Below are 17,344 nucleotides of genomic sequence, written 5' to 3'. Positions count from 1 at the left end.
AGGAAACCTTATCTCTTAATGACTTAGCTTTTTTATTTCTTCTACAGGTTTTCATTGTTTAGTCACAGATTTCAAAATCACATATGCCATAGGGTTCAGCCTTGTGTCTAAGACAAGATAACCAGCAATTGTATTGAAGATTTTTTTCTGGTTTACTTCTAGCTGTTTTGGCACAGACTTGAGGTCATTCTCTCAATAAATCCAACCATACCCCCTGGAATTCTCATGATTTTATCCTATTGCAGGGCACCTATTGCATTGGCATTTTATAGTATTTGTTTTGAGGACTCCCACCGCTCAAGACCGCCCGGTCCAAACACAAGCTCTTCTCAACTCCTTCTCAACTCCCCACCTCCATCAGAGACACAGACTGTCTCTCCACCTTCGAGAGAAGGCTCAAGACGCACTTGTTCCGGGAGTACAATGGTACTTAGGAATGGTTTGCTGAACCCAATGCTAGTTTCCTCAAGGATCACATGACTTGGTTAGTGGTAACTGATTTAAACTGTTGTATTCGCTGCGAAATATACTATTTTAATAAATCTTATTTTTTACTGTTGCTTGCTTTTTCTACAGGTACACTTGCACTTAGAGATTCATGTTGTTTAATTGTAACTTGCTTAACTACATGCTCTTATGGTTCTACCCTTTGGCACTTATTTTTGGGTTATTCACAATGTGTGCTTCTTGTTTTGGCTACCCGCAATGCTTTGGGGCTATCTTGTTGTTGTTATTATCAGTGATCTATGCATTTTGTAAAGCTCTCTCTTGGAAGTCGCTTTGGATAAAAGCGTCTGCTAAATGAATAAATGTAAATGTAAAATGTATTTCCCTTTGTGGACAACAAAGAATATCTGCATATGTATGCATCTATGTATCTACAGATAGATACATAGCTAGTAGACTTGTCAACATATCTGGAGATGAACTACCTACTGCCGGGCAGGAGGATGAAAAGCATCTAGAACAGAGACGGTGGACTGAACCTGCTACTTCCAAGTCTGACCTGCAGCTGTCAGTAGAGGGACGTGACAGCGTCTCTGCAGAGCTAAGCACTGACATCTAGCCCACCTCCACTGGTAGACTGTTTATACTGGGAATTGTGGACCAGATAATCAAACATGTATTGAATACACACAGAAATGATCAAAAGATATTTGTTTTTTTATTCAATTTAACAAATCGACATCTTTCTGTGTGTGCCTTAGTAAAGCACTGGAAAAAGGGACAAAAACATACCACGAGAAAAGACAGAATGCTTGTGGTCGCCATGAATAAAGTAACACATACACCAATAATCTCTGAGCATGATCTAACATTACAACAGTGCTCTGAGGAGACATGGGGACAGGAAGAGGAGGCGGGGGAGGGGGGGGGGGGGATGAAAGAGGACAGATGCAGGCGGAGTGGAGATAAGAGAAGGGTAGACTGAAGGAGAGGAGAGTGTACACAGGAGAGGCCATCTGGGGAGGGAGGGGGGGTTCATGCTGACAAAAAGATGGATGGAGAAGAGAAGGCATCAGTAAGAGAGAACTGGATAGAAACAGACGGACGGGGGACATAGGAGGGACGGAGGGGGAGGGACGGTCACTCCATGGCGTCCTGGTTCTCCTGGTCGGCCGACAGCTCTTCGCTGGGGTCTTTGCCTTCCTTGCTCCTCTTGCTCTTCTTGTGCTTGTGTCTCCGGTGGCCGTCGCCCTCCTCACTGTCGTGTCGCCTCCTGCTGCTGCTGCTTCCGGGGAGAGGGGGGGGGATACGGGAGGGAGGGAAAAGAAGGGAGGTAGGTAAAGTAAGGAGAGGGGGGAAGTGGTGAGGGGAAACAAAGTGTTAGAGGCGAGACGGAGGAGGGAGACTCCCGTTGACGTGCAGCGACTCGGGATCCTTTTGACTTGACGAGCTGATGAGTGGTGCTGCGTGAGCCGGGGAGGGGCCGTACCTGCGCGAGGACTTGTGGCGTCCCTCCTCCTTCTCTCTGTGGCGTCTGTCCCGGTGTCGGTCCTCCTTCTCGCGGCTCGCCCTCTCCCTATGGCGCTCCCCGCCGTAGCCACGCTCCGCGTAGTCGCGGTAGCGGTACCGCTCCTCGTCGCTGAGGAAATTAGCACACGCGTTCTTTTTCCTCAACTGGACAGAATCTCCATGATTATTATGCCTTCTTTTGATTTTAGCCTTTGGTTATTTCAAGCTAAGGTGCTGGGTGGTGTGTGTGCTGATTATGCGTGTGGCTAACCTGTTGTAGACGATGGCCGAGGGACTGTGCTCCCGGGTCTCTCTCTCCCTCTCGTGCGGCCGTTCCCTGGGTCTCTCTCTCTCGCGCTCCTTCTCTCTCTTCTCCTCACGGCGGGGGTAGTAGTCCCACTGCTTCGACTGGTCCATCATGGGGGGCCAAGGGGCCACGGCGCCGGGCATGGGGGGAGGGTACGGACCTGAACAAACACACACACAAAGGGTCAGCAGCAACACTACGCTGGCTGATGAAGCAGCAAATAAACCAGAGTGAAAGTCTGTATGTGTGAAGGGCGTTAGTAACTGTTGACTAAAGCTGTCCCTAACTAAAGGCAGCCTCAGCTCCCCCTACCTGTGGGGAAGGGGTACGGCGGGACAGGACGCCCATCATAGACTCCAGGATGTCCACTGGAGAGAGAGGCAGTTAGAGTTAACAACAGAACATACCTGAACCATTACAGGGATACACATGTACCCGTGTGTGGGGGGGTGTAATACACACCTGTCCAAGGTGGGGATGAGAGATGGAGGGGGGCCGCCAGGAGGAGGGGGGAAACCTACACACAAACACTATTAATGCAAACCTGCTTTAAGGAAACGGATTGAATCACTATTGTTTTGAGTTAGTGCCATTGCAGGTCTTACCAGGTGGGGGGACAGTGATGGGTAACCCTATGGGAGAAAAGAACAACACCCCGTTACAGATGAGAGAAAACATACTCATGAATAACACAGGAGAGAAACCCAGCAAGAGGGAAAAGAGAGAGAGAATGGGGACAGAAGAAGAAAAATTGGGTAAAGGAGGAAACCAATGTGGTCGGCGGTGCTTACTTGGCGGGGGGATGAGGGGGGGCGCCGTGCTGACGTTGGGCGGAGGGGGGAGGAAGGGGGGCGGAGGGATGTTGGGGGGCAGAGCCCCGGGTGGGAAGAAGGGGGGCATCTTGGCCGGGGCGGGCTCAGCCTCCGACGAGGAATGTTCTGATATCACCTGCCAATCACAGACCACGGACAAAGAGCCTGTCATGGCTATTTACATTTAGTCATTTAGCAGACGCTCTTATCCAGAGCGACTTACAGTAAGTACAGGGACATTCCCCCCGAGGCAAGTAGGGTGAAGTGCCTTGCCCAAGGACACAACAACATTTTGCAAGGCCGGGAATTGAACTGGCAACCTTCTGATTAATAGCCCGATTCCCTAACCACTCAGCCATCTGACTCCCTCTTTGGGGGCTTTCCGCTCCCAGTAGTGTGTTGGCCATGCGTGTGTGTGTGTGTGTACCTGGATGTTGTTGCCCTCCAGGTTGTGCCTGCGCCGGCCCTCCACTCTGCTGATGGTGGCCGTCTGCCCGCCAATCACATCGATTGTCCCGCTCGGCTTTCTGCAGAAAATGAGCAACACGCCAGATCAGCAACATACTGAGGACATGCATGTCTGCTTCACTTAACAGACGATCCACGTCTGACTGGAGGTAGGACAGAAATGGAGCATAATTATTGACATTTCCCCACCTCTCTCTTCCTGTCAATCAACTCCATAGGCTCAAGTACTATTATGAAAATATCAAAACCCTTAAAGAACAAAAGCTTTCCAATCAGTGACTAGAAGGGACACAGCAGGCAAAACGTTGACAAAAAAAAACCCTGGGAGGACTTCAGAAAAGTGGTACGTTAATGTCAAGACGAGGCCACGCCCACTTACGTATAGTATGACATGTCCGTGGGGGGTGGGCCATTCCACTGAGGGGGGGAGAACCTAGAGAAGGAGGGGGGGAGGGAGGAGGAGAGTTACACAACACTGCGCATTCACACCCGATGCATTTCACATATATAAAAAGGGGGACTCATCCCTTTAATCTCCACACAGGAGGGTTAGCTCTTGAAACTGGGGGAACTCAAGAAATTGGATGATACCTCTAGGTGTGTGAGTGTGTTTACGCAAGCCTTCAAGCAGACTGGCACGACCAATCTACTTCACATGTGATTCACATTTGACAACGATCCCATCTTGCCATAAATGATGCGTTCTGTCTGCGAACGTCCCTGAAAGAAAGCATGTTGCCTGCTCCTCTCCTCTCCCGCGGCATCTCCCTGTGGATCACCTGCAGGCTACACCTGCCCCTCCCTCCGTAACCCCACCCCCCTGACCCAGCCCTCTCTCTCTCCCCATCGTCCTCTTCCAGACCCGCTCCTCACCTGGTGGTGTTCATGTTCATGTTAACATTCATGTTCATGTTCATGCTCTTGTACAGGTTGGTCGGTGCTGGGTAGTCTGGCTTGGATGTGTGGACGGGCAGACTGGCCTCCTTGTCATTGCCGGTCCTGCCCTGCTGCACCTACGGAGGACAGCACATCTGGTTACCATCGGGGTCTTTGTTGTGGTGGGGGGGGGGGGGGGGGGGGGGGGGGGGGGGGGGGGGGAGTCTGACAAGATTCAGGACAACTCTTTAGATGACCCCTGTGGTGAATGGCTGAATCAGAGGGTTTCAGGGTGCGTTCCGGTTCTATCCATCTCTTACGGTGATTTTACTGGTTACCGAGCCGACGGTGAGGACCTCCAGCCCCATGCGCAGCCTTTTCTGCTTCTCGCAGTACGCCTTCCACGTGTCCTCGTTGAAGCCATAATTAAAGTAGTCCGACAGGTCCGCTCCTGCAGGCGTTCACACACACACACACACATTATTATTATTAGGTGACGTCATCAAACACACCTAAAGCACCCTTACAATCACATATACGCAACCTTAAGTGACAGAACCAAACAAGCCTAAAGCGTTTTCACATCACTATGACACACACACACACCTGGCTTCCTCCAGGGCTTCTCCTCGAAGCTCTCCATCTCCACCTCCAGCACGGGGACTCCGTTGATGCTGCCTGCAGCCTCCAAGTCCACCCCCTTCAGCTTTGTGCCCACTACGGGGGCACGAGAGGGACAAACATAGTAGTCACCTCATCGCAATATCAACTCAGACAAGGGAATTTCTTTCAGCATGGAGCCCTCCTCGGGACATAGATAAGACAAAGCAGCACAGATTGGTATGGCCCTACTAACGGCCTCTCATTGTCACATGGTCACCGCAAATGTGAGAGACAGTATGTTGACGGATAAAGAAGTTGTCCTGAAACTAAGAGGGCAGAATCCACCGCTACCTTGTCCATAAGGTCGGCTCCCAGCAGTCTTGATGTTCAGATTGACAGGCGTTGCACCATAGGTTCTAAACGTCAACACAGGCACGGCAAGCACACGACAAACAGTAGGATTACTCAGAAAGCTTGATAGTTTAACATACTACTACATACAAAAACCCATTGTCAAACAATAGGTTATGCGTAAATCACGACTTAGAACCATGTGACCTGAACGCTATGGAAGTCAAGAAGCACAGGCCCAGGTATTGCAATGTGCTTGCAACAAATGGCACATGAAATTGAACTAGCCCACCTACACCAACCATGCATAATACCCTGTGCTGTCCAGCATGTCATCGGGCACGTACGTGTATTGTGGCGCGCCCGTCTTGATGTCACCGATGGTGACGCGGACGTCATCGTCGTCATCATCGCTGTCACTTTCGCTGTCCTCGTCCCCGGCGGGCTCGACGTCTTCCCCCGTCTTCTCCGGCTGGGAGAGAGGAAGACAGGGTGAGAGAGGGAGACAGAGACAACCAGACAGTACATTATGACAGCAAAATGGTGGGAGGTGTAGGCAGACAGAGAGAAAACAACATGTGATTATGACACTGAGAAACTTCTGAGCCATGTGACCTCTCAAACGTGGTAGCTACCTGTGGGTCTACTCCATTCCCTGTGGTGGGGGACTCCTCTGACATAGGAGGGGGTGCATCTGCAGGTGCACTTGGGGGTTGAAACAATGTACCGTTAGATGCAGGTAAACTAAGCCCATGTCAGCAATCAGCGAATTACTAGAAATGCAAGACTGCAAAAATAACTAATTGACAAGGCTGTGCGTTTACTACGTTGGGTACTGCTAATTATTATAATGCAAGATATATTTGCAAGCGACTTACCTCACTGCAGCATTCAGCTTGGCTTCCTCGTCCTCTTCCTTGTTCTCACCTTCATCTACAAAATCAAACGGGAATGGATGGGATCGGAACAAGCTAGCTAGGCCAAGACTGCGTTACTAGTTCAGGCGGGTTTGGCTGAATCTAACAAACGAGACAGAACTTTAGGAACGTTCCATGTTTGCAACTTTGAGTTTATAGCATCTCATTTGCACCAGTGGCCAAGGCAGTATTTAGTGAACTAGCGTTACATGCTTTTGAACATTTCAAACACATCTTAAGACTGGGCCCTTAAAGCCGCTAAGGGCTTTATTATTAATGATAGCCGGCAAGCTAACTCTGCAGCTTACTACTTAGCACGCTAAATAGCAAAGCAGTCATACTACTGCATTCCTTACCTCCGTAAAGCCATTCTTCCTCTTCATCTCCACCACTCGCCTCCGCAGTAGCTGTTTTGTCCGCTTCTTGTTCCTCCGCAGACATCTTTAGCTTGCTAGCTTAGCGATGGTTGTTGCAGAAGAAAAGTACCTTTTTTCAAAACACCACTATTTTCCAGTTTGCACTGATTGCAACCATGCACACCGTTAGAGCAACAGCACAACAAGCAGGGCAACGTTTTAAACAAACGCCGACATACATTAAATTAATAAACTGTAAAGAAATGTATGAAGCTACAGAATTCCAATCACTTCATGCTGCGACGGGATGATGGTGCACCCGGAAGGACTACTTTTAATTTTTTTATTTATTATTTAATTATTATTACTGAACAATATGTCATGTACAAAAAACAAGGAAACAACAATATATATTTATGATATGACCATAGGATCAGGTACATAAAAGACTAATCAAACATTAAAGAAAAAGAAAAGAAAAATCCGGAAGAAATACTTAGAGGTCAAGTAGGGCCTATGACGTTTTCTTATTGGCCTAGGGGAGAGTTGGTTCGCTGGCGTCATGTCGTGCTGTAACTTATAACCACAAGGTGGAAACAAAGAATCGTATCCCTGGAGGAATTAGTGTGATGCTTTGTTGTTTTTATTTACGCTATGAATTTAATGGCGTGTTTATCTGTTGTACAAAATTGCGCATGCAAGATACTTTTCTCAATGACAATTCCAATTACATAATTGTATTCGTCTGGCACTTAGATGTCTGTAATATTATGAAGTCCGGTACATCCATAGAGCGACCCATTTGTAAGATAATGATTAGTGTTGTGGTTTTGTGTAGGATATGGAACGCTTTAATGCATTCTCCACAGAGAATGCATTTATGGCCATTGACCAGTTAAGTGGGGAACTTGTCTTCTTTGTTGGGTTATTGGAGAGCATTGCAGTGGATTGTCACACACAAAAAACACACACGCACCTTCCCTTTTGTTTTTCTCTGTCCATCTCTCCTTTGTCTTTCTTTCAAACTCTGCTCCCCCTCCCTCCTCTCTCCATCCATATCCCCTCACTGTCCTTCATCTCTTTCTATTTTTTCACACCTCCTCCCACCCCTGCCTCGGTGGTGGATTACACTGGATTACAGTGAAGTCGATAATAATCAGGTTTAGTGAGAGGAGAGCTATCATTGGCCAATCTATGATTACACTTACACACACACACATTTGACCAAGTGCCAATATTTTTTAATCTCTTATCATGTTTTTGCCAAAAACGTGGATATGATATCACCCAGCCCCCTCACCCCAATGCCTCGTAATAACTGTGGACTACAGTATGTCAGCTAAGGCCTTATGCATGAGCATGTATTTCCTGCAGTGCAGAGTACTACCCTTGTGTTGTGTACAAAGGGTTCAACTGAAGTTTTCCTGGTTCAGAAAAGGTCCTTGGACATAGGAATGACCACAAATGGATAGGGTGAGGAACACTTAACAACCACAGTGGGTTGAAGAGTGTGTGCACCAACCACCGACCGATGAAAACCAAATAGACAAGGATATCAGGAGGGTTTAAATGTGCAGTCAGCACTGAGAGAAAAGATTTGGATTACATTAGAGAAACATTAGACTCTGGCAATGGGGATGTGTGTGTGTGTGTGTACATGCATGTGTGGCCGGGTGATGGATATAAGGTTGAGTGTTTATACATTTGAGTTGGAGCATGCAAAAAGTTTTTACGAAAGACAAAGAGAGATTAGATAAGAGCGAGAGAAAATGAGAAAGAAAGGCAGAAAACAGGCAGAGGACTCGTTCACCAGAGAGAGTTTACCTTTCATTACGTAATGTGATCTGAGGAGTTATTTCTTGTCCAAAACCGCCGTTGCCCTCAGCAGGACAGCCATCCTCATCTGTCTGAGAGCAGATGAGTGAGTCACACTGCAGAGTCATGGTGAGTCAGCCCCCCTTCACACACACACACAGTCGCCATCGTCAATTATGTAGGGGGGACTCACATAGAAAGGACTCAAATGACATTGAACCAGCGTGAAGAAGACATATGGATGGTTCACAGACACACTTACGCTCACACACACACACACACACACACACACACACACACACACACACACACACACACACACACGCACACACACCTTGACATCTTACACAGATAATAGAACATATGGAGAGTAGGACAAGGCATACAGACAGGTGTGATCACTCTTTGTGATACACACACAACTCTCTGTTACAACTTACACCATTTGAGGGTTTTACGCATTACTTATTGGATTTTTTACCCGCCACTGTTACTGAAAATATTTTGGTGTCAAGTCAAGTGCTTCGGGGCTTGAGATGTGTGTTTATCATGTGAGAGTCAACATACAAAGACACTAAGTGTCCTCACTCATTTTCACCCTTGAGCGTTGAACACACGCAGAGAAGAACGCGCGCGCGAACACAAACACAAACAAATGTTTTCTTGTGTAAGGCACCCGCAGAATTATGACAAATCAAGCGGATCACTCTAAAACAATATCAATTCGACAGAAATCGTGTGGGAAAAGTGAAACTACCACTGCTTAACAGACTGATAACCACGAAAATATATTTACAAAGACTATAGGGTATTGCAAAAGTCCCTTAAAATATCAATTTTAAGGGAATAACACTTTAAAAACTGGAAACGTGGTTGTTGACATTATTTTATTCTGGTAATATTGGCTTCAGAACTTGGCGGGACGCCATCCTGCGCTGCAGAACGGGACAATGCGCATGGCATAACCTAACCAAAGAGACTGAGAGAATGAGGGAGATAGGAGGGGGCCAACACTGTTCCTTTAAGGACCGTACAAATTCATCTGGGAGGCATAACATCGTCGGAGTGCTTCGTAGCGTTTAGGGAGTCGTTACGGTTAGACTGACTTACATACAGTGTACTTACTGTCCGAGACGCATGGGGTAAAAACGGATTATAACCATGAAGAAAACTTGGATTTTATTCACTGCTCAATTTCTGCTTTTACAATTCACAGATAAGGGTAAGATATTCTGCACCAGGTGGGCACGCACGGCAGATACATTCTGAGCTGAACCCCTGTCGAGATGGCAACATAAACATTGATATTGTACACCAACTGTAGGTCTACAGTTTATTGTATTTGTATTATTACTAGCCTAATCAAACATGTTAAGACGGATATACACATCTTTTAGACGTATTCACCATTAATAATTTGAAAGTGGTGGAAAAATGCTAAAAGTTGCGAAGCAGTCTGCAAATGCTTTGTGACTGTTGATTGTCAAGAGCTGAATTTCTCACCAACAGTATTCAGGCTATTGTCAATGTTTTGGCATGGTCATTGTTCACACAGATTGAGCATGGGAGTGCAGTTTTGTGATATATAGCCTAACTCTAATCTGCCAAATCCACCTGTTGATTCAAGAAAGGCTTGGCGAGACAGGCAATGGATGAATTCACGGGTAAAACATTTGCATAACCGTAACCACATGTGAGAAGAAAACCGACTAGGCCTACGTCCGGCTCCCTTGGGCAACAGGTGCACGCGCACCTGAGAAACAGTTAACAGGTTGCAAAACAGAACTTCTCATATTACATGGTTGGTTGCAGGATGTGGCTTGACAAAATAATCCCAAAACTAAATAGAGCAATGAATGCTCTGGCGTTAAAACATACGTCATAGTCTTGTATCGCTACGAAACTTCGCCCTTGACTTGTTAACTCGCGCGTGCGCGAGGCCACTGCTCAAGGCCTAAACAGTCACATGAAAATGTTACTTATAAGAAACCGGCATGCAAATCATACGTCTTCTACCACAACTACACAGAGAGAAGGTAAAGAACAAAGGATTTTTTTTATTGTGGCAAAAGTGGTTTATGGCTCATGGGACTGTCAGGACCAAAGCTAATTAAACAAAATAAATCGTTTTGCTGTTCAAGTCTTAATTTTTTTTGTTGTTGCTTAAAAGCATAGGCCAGGAAAACTCAGGTTCCTACGTTCTGTGTGTGTCAAATATGGCTGTGTTTGTTCCTGTGTCGTTCCCAGGCTGGTGCAGGCTCATCCTGTCTCCCAGCGGTCCTTACACAGTGGTTCAGAAAGGAGGGTCTCTGAATCTCCGTTGTCATGGTGACGAGGCCCCTGGCTCCGTCTCAGCTGCCTCTGTTCTGAAGTGGCAGCGGGAGCGGGGTCGAAGGGTTGAAGGGGAGGGAGAGGATGGCCAAGGACCCTTCATCACCGTGGCGGCTGCACAGGCTTACCACATGGGCCTCTACTTGTGCGTCAACAACCGCACCTCAGAACAGAGTTCAATCTATGTGTATGTGAAAGGTGGGTCGGAGTAGTCTGTTAATGTGTGGGTGTCTGTGTGTTGGTGGAAATGCAAAACACGATTTTGTACAGTTTACCTTACCGTTCACCCTTTTCTCCATATAACCCCCCCACACCCCTTAACCCACACACACTCGCACCCCTGTCAGACCCCCAGAACGCATTCCAGCGCACCATGGTGAACGGCATTCTGGTCCGGGAAGGTGAGGACTGTACCGTGCCCTGTCTCGCTACTGACCCAGCGGTCACGCTACTGGCCCTGAACACCTGCGACGGGCGACTTCTGCCCTCTGACTTGCGTTACCGTGCCGACCCACAGCGAGGCATCATCATTGCCAAGGCCAAGAAGGTGTACGAGGGCTGCTACATGTGCGTGGGTGAACTGGGCGGAGTCCTGGTCAATTCCAGCCAATACACAGTGGATGTTCGGCTGGGTAAGTGATGAGGTAGAGAAAGAGAGATACAGACAAACTGAATTTCAGGGATTGCATAAGAGATTTGAAATCAGAATGCATGAAGAGGAGTGTTTTGTCAACATGCTTAGTCCTGCTAAATCAAAACAATACCAACAGTAAACCTGCAGCCAACCTGCTTTTATTCTAGTGATGTGTGTATCCAGCCCTCACAACATTTGAATTCATTCAAAGTAAAAAAGATTTAATAACAACTGTTAAAGTTAACCAAATAATCGAAAAACTAGATTGTTTCCCTTTTGAGGAGAACTACAACAAGCCTCTTTTGGCGCTTCATCTTCCATTCCTCCTTTACTAGCTCCGGAGAGTCCTCCCATTATCGACCTATCACAGAAAGAGAATGTGATCCTGAGGAAGGGGGAAGAGTTCAAGTTGACCTGCAGCTCGTCCAATGCCAACCCCGACCTCATCCTCAAATGGGATTTCCCCAAAGACGCGGTGAGAACAATTTGCACCACTTAGACCTAGAACTACCGACAAACCTGAACCACTGTGATGTAGAATGTGTCTGAGCTGACCTTTGACCCCTGACTTGTAGCGAGTGTTTGAGACCCACAACTCAAAAATCCTGCCTGGTGCTCGGGGTTACAAGCGCTCCACCAGTATCTGTATTACCTCTGTCAACCAATCAGACGGTGGGGCATACCGCTGCCACGCCCACAACGAGAGGGGCAAAACCACGGTGGTGCTTCAGCTCGATGTCCGCGGTGAGTGTGTGTGTGTGTTCACGGTGTGTAGGTGCCCTTTGATGTGTGTGCTCGGTTTTGCGGATTGTTGTAGCCTTTAAGGTATGTTTAATGTGTGTTTATGTAAAAATATGTGTGTGTGTGTATTCTAGACCAAGGCTTTATCCGTCTGTTGGAAGAGTCCAGGCCTACCCCGGCTCCGGTGAAAGAGGGAGAGAGCATAAGCCTCAGGGTGGAGTTGGACTCATACCCCAGACCCAAAACCCTCTCCTGGGTATACAAGGGCAAGGTGCTCCGCAATACCACAGAGCATGTCATCACCATCCAACGAGAAACATATAGGTACTATATCTACACACACATACATTGTACATTTATCTTTGTGGGAATCAGAATTCACCCCACTACCTTACCCCAAAAACCTAACATGAACTCTAAATCTAAGCCTAACCCTAGCTCCTAACCTTAATTTAGTTTGGGGATTTCTGGTCCCCACAAGGGCAGTAAAACAAAGCCACACACACACACAGACAGACACACCTTCATGCTGTGTCTCTCTCCCTCAGGTATATCAGTGAGTTAAAGCTGGTGAGGGTCCACGGTTCTGAGGGCGGGATCTATACCTTCTCAGCCGATCACGAAGACGCCTCTCTCAATCAATCCTTCCCAGTCTATGTCATCAGTATGTCATGTTTCCTGCTGTAATATCTTTAAGTTGTGTTTAATGTAATGTGTGTATAATGTGCTCTCATCTACCACCCCCTCTGATTCTCTCGTTTCACTCTCTCTCTTTCTCTCTGTCAGGTAAGCCAGTCATCATTTCCCAGGAGGGCCCTCATCACGGACAGGTGCGGTGCGTTGCCGTCGGTTACCCAGCCCCCCAGATCAGCTGGTACTATTGTGAACTGCCCCACACGCGGTATGAGTCAGACATAACAGCCTACACGGAGTCCACAAGTGTTTTTTGAGTGAATCTACTGTTTAGTATAAGCTTAGTGTATCGAAGTGATCGTTTTTAATATATTCAGGCATGAAGCATCATTGAACCCTCTCTGATTCATCACAGGTGCTCACACCTGGCCAACGCCACCCAATGGGAGCCGCAGGAGGTCGTCGTGGTAACTGTATCCAACTCAGGCTTTGGGCGGCAGGAAGTGGAGAGCCGGGTGAACGTGAGCAAGGAGCATGCACACCACCACACCCTGGAGTGTGTGGCGACAGCACACGGAGAACAGGCCTACACACTGTTCGCTATGGGTGGTGAGATTACACACTCTCACTCACACAAACATGCACTAGCCTTGTATCTATGTTGGGCAGGTGTGGGTGCAGATGGAATGGGATTACTGGTTGCTGAGTGTGCAGGCTGGAATTAGACATGGAGACTAATCTCTCTCTCCTAAATAAACACCACTGACTCTTTAACCAGCATTGGGTGTGTGTGTGTGTTTTTGTTTGTATGATTTCATCATGTACATGGTGTGAGTGTGTGTTTGTTTGTATGATTTCATCATGTACATGGTGTATGTGTGTGTTTGTATGATTTCATCATGTACATGGTGTGTGTGTGTGTGTGTGTCCATGCAGAGCGCATAGTGGCCCATGAGCTCTTCACCCCTCTCCTCTGTGGCGTGGTGGCTACTGCTGTCATACTGAGCGTCATACTGGTGGTGCTGCTGTACAAGTACATGCAGGTAACACACACACACACGGGCACACACACACACACACACGAGCCATTTACCTGCAGTAAGAGCACAAAGATCAGTTTAGGCTGTGTTTTGCCCTTCAGAAACCCAAGTTCCAGATCCAGTGGAAGGTTATTGAGAGTATCCATGGCAACAATTACATCTACATTGACCCCACCCAGCTCCCCTATGACCCCAAATGGGAGTTCCCTCGGCAGAAACTACGCTTTGGTACGAGAAAGGAATGTGTGTGTTGACTTTGAGAATGTGTCTGTGTTTTTGTATTATGTACTGTATTTACACCATATATTGTACTTTCCTATGTGTATGTTTATGCATTTATATTTCAGATTTGTAGTGTTGTATGTTTGAACGTGTCTGTGTCATTCCAGGAAAGACGCTTGGCTCCGGGGCGTTTGGTAAAGTCCTGAGGGCCACAGCTTATGGTCTCGGCTCACCAGACTCGGTAGTGACCGTCGCTGTCAAGATGCTCAAACGTAAGTGTGTGTTTCATCTGGCTAATGGGCTGCAAAATAATTGATTCCATTAGTGTGGCTGTGGGGCTGCATTAAAGAAACTATGATATGATGATGATGCCATGTTGTGTCACCACAGCCAGAGCTCACTCCACTGAGAAGGAAGCTCTGATGTCAGAGCTGAAAGTTCTCAGTTACCTCGGCAACCATGTCAACATTGTCAACCTGCTTGGGGCCTGTACTGTCGGAGGTGAGCATGTGTGTGTGTGTTTATGTCTATGTGATGAACTTTCAACTTGTTTAGTTTTAATCACAAGATTATATTTTGATTTTTTAGGCCCCACGTTAGTGATCACAGAGTACTGTTGCTATGGAGACCTGCTCAACTTCCTGCGCAGGAAGAGGGAGACGTACTTCAGTTCCCAGAGTAACGACGGTTACTACCGCAACGTCCCCAACCAGAGAGAATCCTCGGGGTGTGTGTGTTTGAATTATTTATGCCTTTGTTGCGTTTTTATGATGTGGCTGTGGTTTATAACGGTGTGTGTGCATGTGTGTTTGTCACAGCAGAGAGGGAAATGGTGCAGGGTACATGTCCATGCGTCCGTCTGAAAGAGACTCAGGTACAACTCGCCCGTGCTACATTTCCCATCATGCACTCCCTGCTACAACACTATTCCCCATCATGCAGTACCATAAAAGAAATCAATGCCGAACTATAAAAGCCATTATTTCTCAAATACATTGCATGCACATTAAAGTCCCAACCAAGTCATAATCAAATGATTCATTCAGCGTCTTCTCCACTCCCTCCCCCTCTCTCTCCTTCCCCTCATCCCTGTTTGCAGATGACAAGAATGCTCTTTCTATAGACGATCTGTCTCTGGACACCGAAGATCTTCTCAGCTTCTCCTACCAGGTGGCTAAAGGCATGGAGTACATCACGTTCAAGAACGTAAGGCTCAGTGTGTGTGTGTGTGTGTGTGTCGTACACTTGCGCACAGTGCTATGTGCTTGTATCCGTTTCTAATGCATTCTCATTGTGTGTGTGTGTGTGTGCAGTGCATCCACAGAGACCTGGCAGCCAGAAACATCCTGCTGACTCAGGGTAGAGTTGCCAAGATCTGTGACTTTGGCCTGGCCAGAGACATCACTACCGACTCCAACTACGTCCTCAGGGGAAACGTGAGTACACGTGTGTGCGTAAGGAAATAGAATCATACAAGAGAGAAAAGGTAACAATGAAAATGCACAACATCGACAGTGAGAGTTGTTCCAGAACCCGTCGCGTCGTGCTCTCACTGTCCCTGACTCACTGAGGTGTCTCCCTGTCTATTTCTTTGACCAGGCTCGTCTCCCAGTTAAGTGGATGTCGCCGGAAAGTATCTTTGACTCTGTCTACACCTTCGAGAGCGACGTCTGGTCCTACGGCATACTGCTCTGGGAGATCTTCTCTCTTGGTATTTTTTTTGAATAAAAATGCATTGAAAGCTAAAACCCACTTTGACCAGTATGATTGTAATGGAGGACTATAGCTCACATGTGTGTGTGTGTGTGTGTGTGTGTGTGTAGGTAGCAGTCCTTACCCAGGGGTACATGTGGGCTCAGCCTTCTACAAGATGATTCAAGATGGCCATCGGATGAGCAGCCCTGACTTTGCGCCCAATGAGATGTGAGTGTTTGAGTTTGTGTTTGTATCCATTTTTCCCCCCTGTATCAATGTAACCATCTTTGTGTTCTCTCTAGGTATGAAATTATGCTACTTTGCTGGAGCCAGGATCCGCTGAAGAGACCTTCCTTCAGGAAGCTGGTGGAGAGGGCCGAACTACTACTGTCAGAGAACACCAAGAACGTACGGAAACTGTGTACAAATGTACGTCTCAATACAACAACTGACATTTTATTTGATCATATTGTGTGTGTGTGTGTTGCAGGTGTACCTGAACCTGAGCAGTGCGCCTGTCCCTCCACAGCAGCAGAGGGCGCCCTCACGGAGGCTGAGCTCCGTCTGCAGCACCACCGCCCCCACCCAGCCTCTGCTGCTCAGCACCGCCGACGTCTTCCTGGACTACGACACTGTCTGAGACACACACACACACACACTTATACACCTTCCTGCCTGCCTACCTCCTCGACTATGCTACACAGTCCAGTGCTCTGCTCTCGCTCTCTCGCTCTCTCTCTCACACACACACACACACACACACACACACACATACAATGCAGACCTGCATTGGCCTCTCTCCACCCATTTGTGGTATAACTATATTGATCCCTGGTGTATTCCAAGTGCATGTCTACAGCTGACTCAGCAGTCCTAACCGGCCTTGAAAACCCATGACATCATAGAACACGACCCTAACGAATGAGGTGTACATTCAAAACTGTGTACGTGTTGACGCACTCAAAGGATAACAGATCAAAATCGTTTAGAGGAGGGATACAGAAAAACCAAACAAATGACTAACAATTGCTTGATCATAAATAAAAAGCCATAACAGAACGGTATGAATTGACAGAACTGATTGTGTTTGGCCTTGGTAACTAAAACTATTTACCTACAAAGCCATATATATATGAAAGTATATGGAAATACTGTTTTGTGTTTTCACTTAAAATGTTTTGCGAAGAGGTGAATATACTGCTGAATTTAGAAATTCTTTTGAACGAGTGTTTCTGCCTTTGCGTCGGACTACTAGTTGACATTGTGGGTAATGTAAATACAAGTGTAACCATCCTTTAAACTATTTTAGTTATGTATGTATGTATGTGTGTAATGTATGAGTTGTTTGTACTGGCAGTTTCAGAATTTAGACTATGTAAATATATACATGTCTGGCTCCTGGTTTGTAAAGAATGTTTTGATAGGTGTCTGCAATGTATGTGCAAACAAGCTTCAGAATTGTTACGAACGGTTTTGAGGTTTATGCAGTTTTGATAAAGAGTGTTGATTGTAATACAGAAAGTAAATAAATATGTACCATTTGTGAACGCCATCCACCATTCCAGGAAAAACACAAACAACCGAAAA

The 17,344-nt window shown here is 46.9% G+C and overlaps 2 protein-coding genes across 3 annotated transcripts; one reads left to right on the top strand and one right to left on the bottom strand.

Annotated features, from left to right (window-relative positions):
* Window positions 1–1,152: 1,152 nt before the first annotated feature.
* fip1l1b (FIP1 like 1b (S. cerevisiae)) lies at window positions 1,153–6,967 on the bottom strand. Its single transcript, XM_047044872.1, has 17 exons — window positions 6,647–6,967; window positions 6,252–6,306; window positions 6,009–6,078; window positions 5,721–5,845; window positions 5,374–5,438; window positions 5,026–5,136; window positions 4,740–4,870; window positions 4,417–4,556; window positions 3,923–3,976; window positions 3,503–3,602; window positions 3,055–3,211; window positions 2,869–2,895; window positions 2,726–2,780; window positions 2,576–2,631; window positions 2,228–2,423; window positions 1,937–2,086; window positions 1,153–1,732 (listed from the first exon to the last, which is right to left on the bottom strand). The coding sequence occupies exons 1-17, from the start codon at window positions 6,729–6,731 to the stop codon at window positions 1,588–1,590; spliced, it is 1,722 nt and encodes a 573-aa protein (XP_046900828.1). The 5' UTR covers window positions 6,732–6,967; the 3' UTR covers window positions 1,153–1,587.
* A 2,197-nt stretch (window positions 6,968–9,164) lies between these two features.
* kitb (KIT proto-oncogene, receptor tyrosine kinase b) lies at window positions 9,165–17,300 on the top strand. Of its 2 annotated transcripts, none has more exons than XM_047044563.1 (21): window positions 9,165–9,683; window positions 10,709–10,990; window positions 11,140–11,424; window positions 11,762–11,901; window positions 12,002–12,170; window positions 12,302–12,491; window positions 12,716–12,831; window positions 12,954–13,068; window positions 13,216–13,409; window positions 13,737–13,843; window positions 13,942–14,068; window positions 14,230–14,334; window positions 14,453–14,563; window positions 14,651–14,789; window positions 14,884–14,936; window positions 15,162–15,268; window positions 15,376–15,498; window positions 15,662–15,773; window positions 15,886–15,985; window positions 16,060–16,165; window positions 16,248–17,300. In XM_047044563.1, exons 1-21 carry the CDS (start codon window positions 9,623–9,625, stop codon window positions 16,395–16,397), a joined length of 2,892 nt encoding a protein of 963 aa, XP_046900519.1. In that variant the 5' UTR covers window positions 9,165–9,622; the 3' UTR covers window positions 16,398–17,300. The 2 variants fall into 2 exon arrangements, with proteins under 2 accessions (XP_046900519.1, XP_046900518.1); XM_047044562.1 differs by having other exon boundaries at window positions 14,881–14,936.
* Window positions 17,301–17,344: the final 44 nt, after the last annotated feature.

The sequence above is a fragment of the Hypomesus transpacificus genome, chromosome 22, assembly GCF_021917145.1.
Source record: "Hypomesus transpacificus isolate Combined female chromosome 22, fHypTra1, whole genome shotgun sequence".
Lineage (NCBI taxonomy): Eukaryota > Metazoa > Chordata > Actinopteri > Osmeriformes > Osmeridae > Hypomesus > Hypomesus transpacificus.
This window is presented reverse-complemented; position numbering and strand designations above follow the sequence as displayed.

Excerpts from the sequence above, each read along its gene's own strand:
- fip1l1b (XM_047044872.1), bottom strand. The coding sequence starts at position 6,731 with ATGTCTGCGGAGGAACAAGAAGCGGACAAAACAGCTACTGCGGAGGCG. Across the intron at positions 5,439-5,720 it reads ACGGGCGCGCCACAATACAC|AACCTATGGTGCAACGCCTG; the intron begins GTACGTGCCCGA and ends GTTGACGTTTAG. Across the intron at positions 5,137-5,373 it reads GAGCCGACCTTATGGACAAG|TGGGCACAAAGCTGAAGGGG; the intron begins GTAGCGGTGGAT and ends GTGCCCCCGTAG.
- kitb (XM_047044562.1), top strand. The coding sequence starts at position 9,623 with ATGAAGAAAACTTGGATTTTATTCACTGCTCAATTTCTGCTTTTACAA. Across the intron at positions 10,991-11,139 it reads AATCTATGTGTATGTGAAAG|ACCCCCAGAACGCATTCCAG; the intron begins GTGGGTCGGAGT and ends CACCCCTGTCAG. Across the intron at positions 14,564-14,650 it reads TGGGGCCTGTACTGTCGGAG|GCCCCACGTTAGTGATCACA; the intron begins GTGAGCATGTGT and ends TTGATTTTTTAG.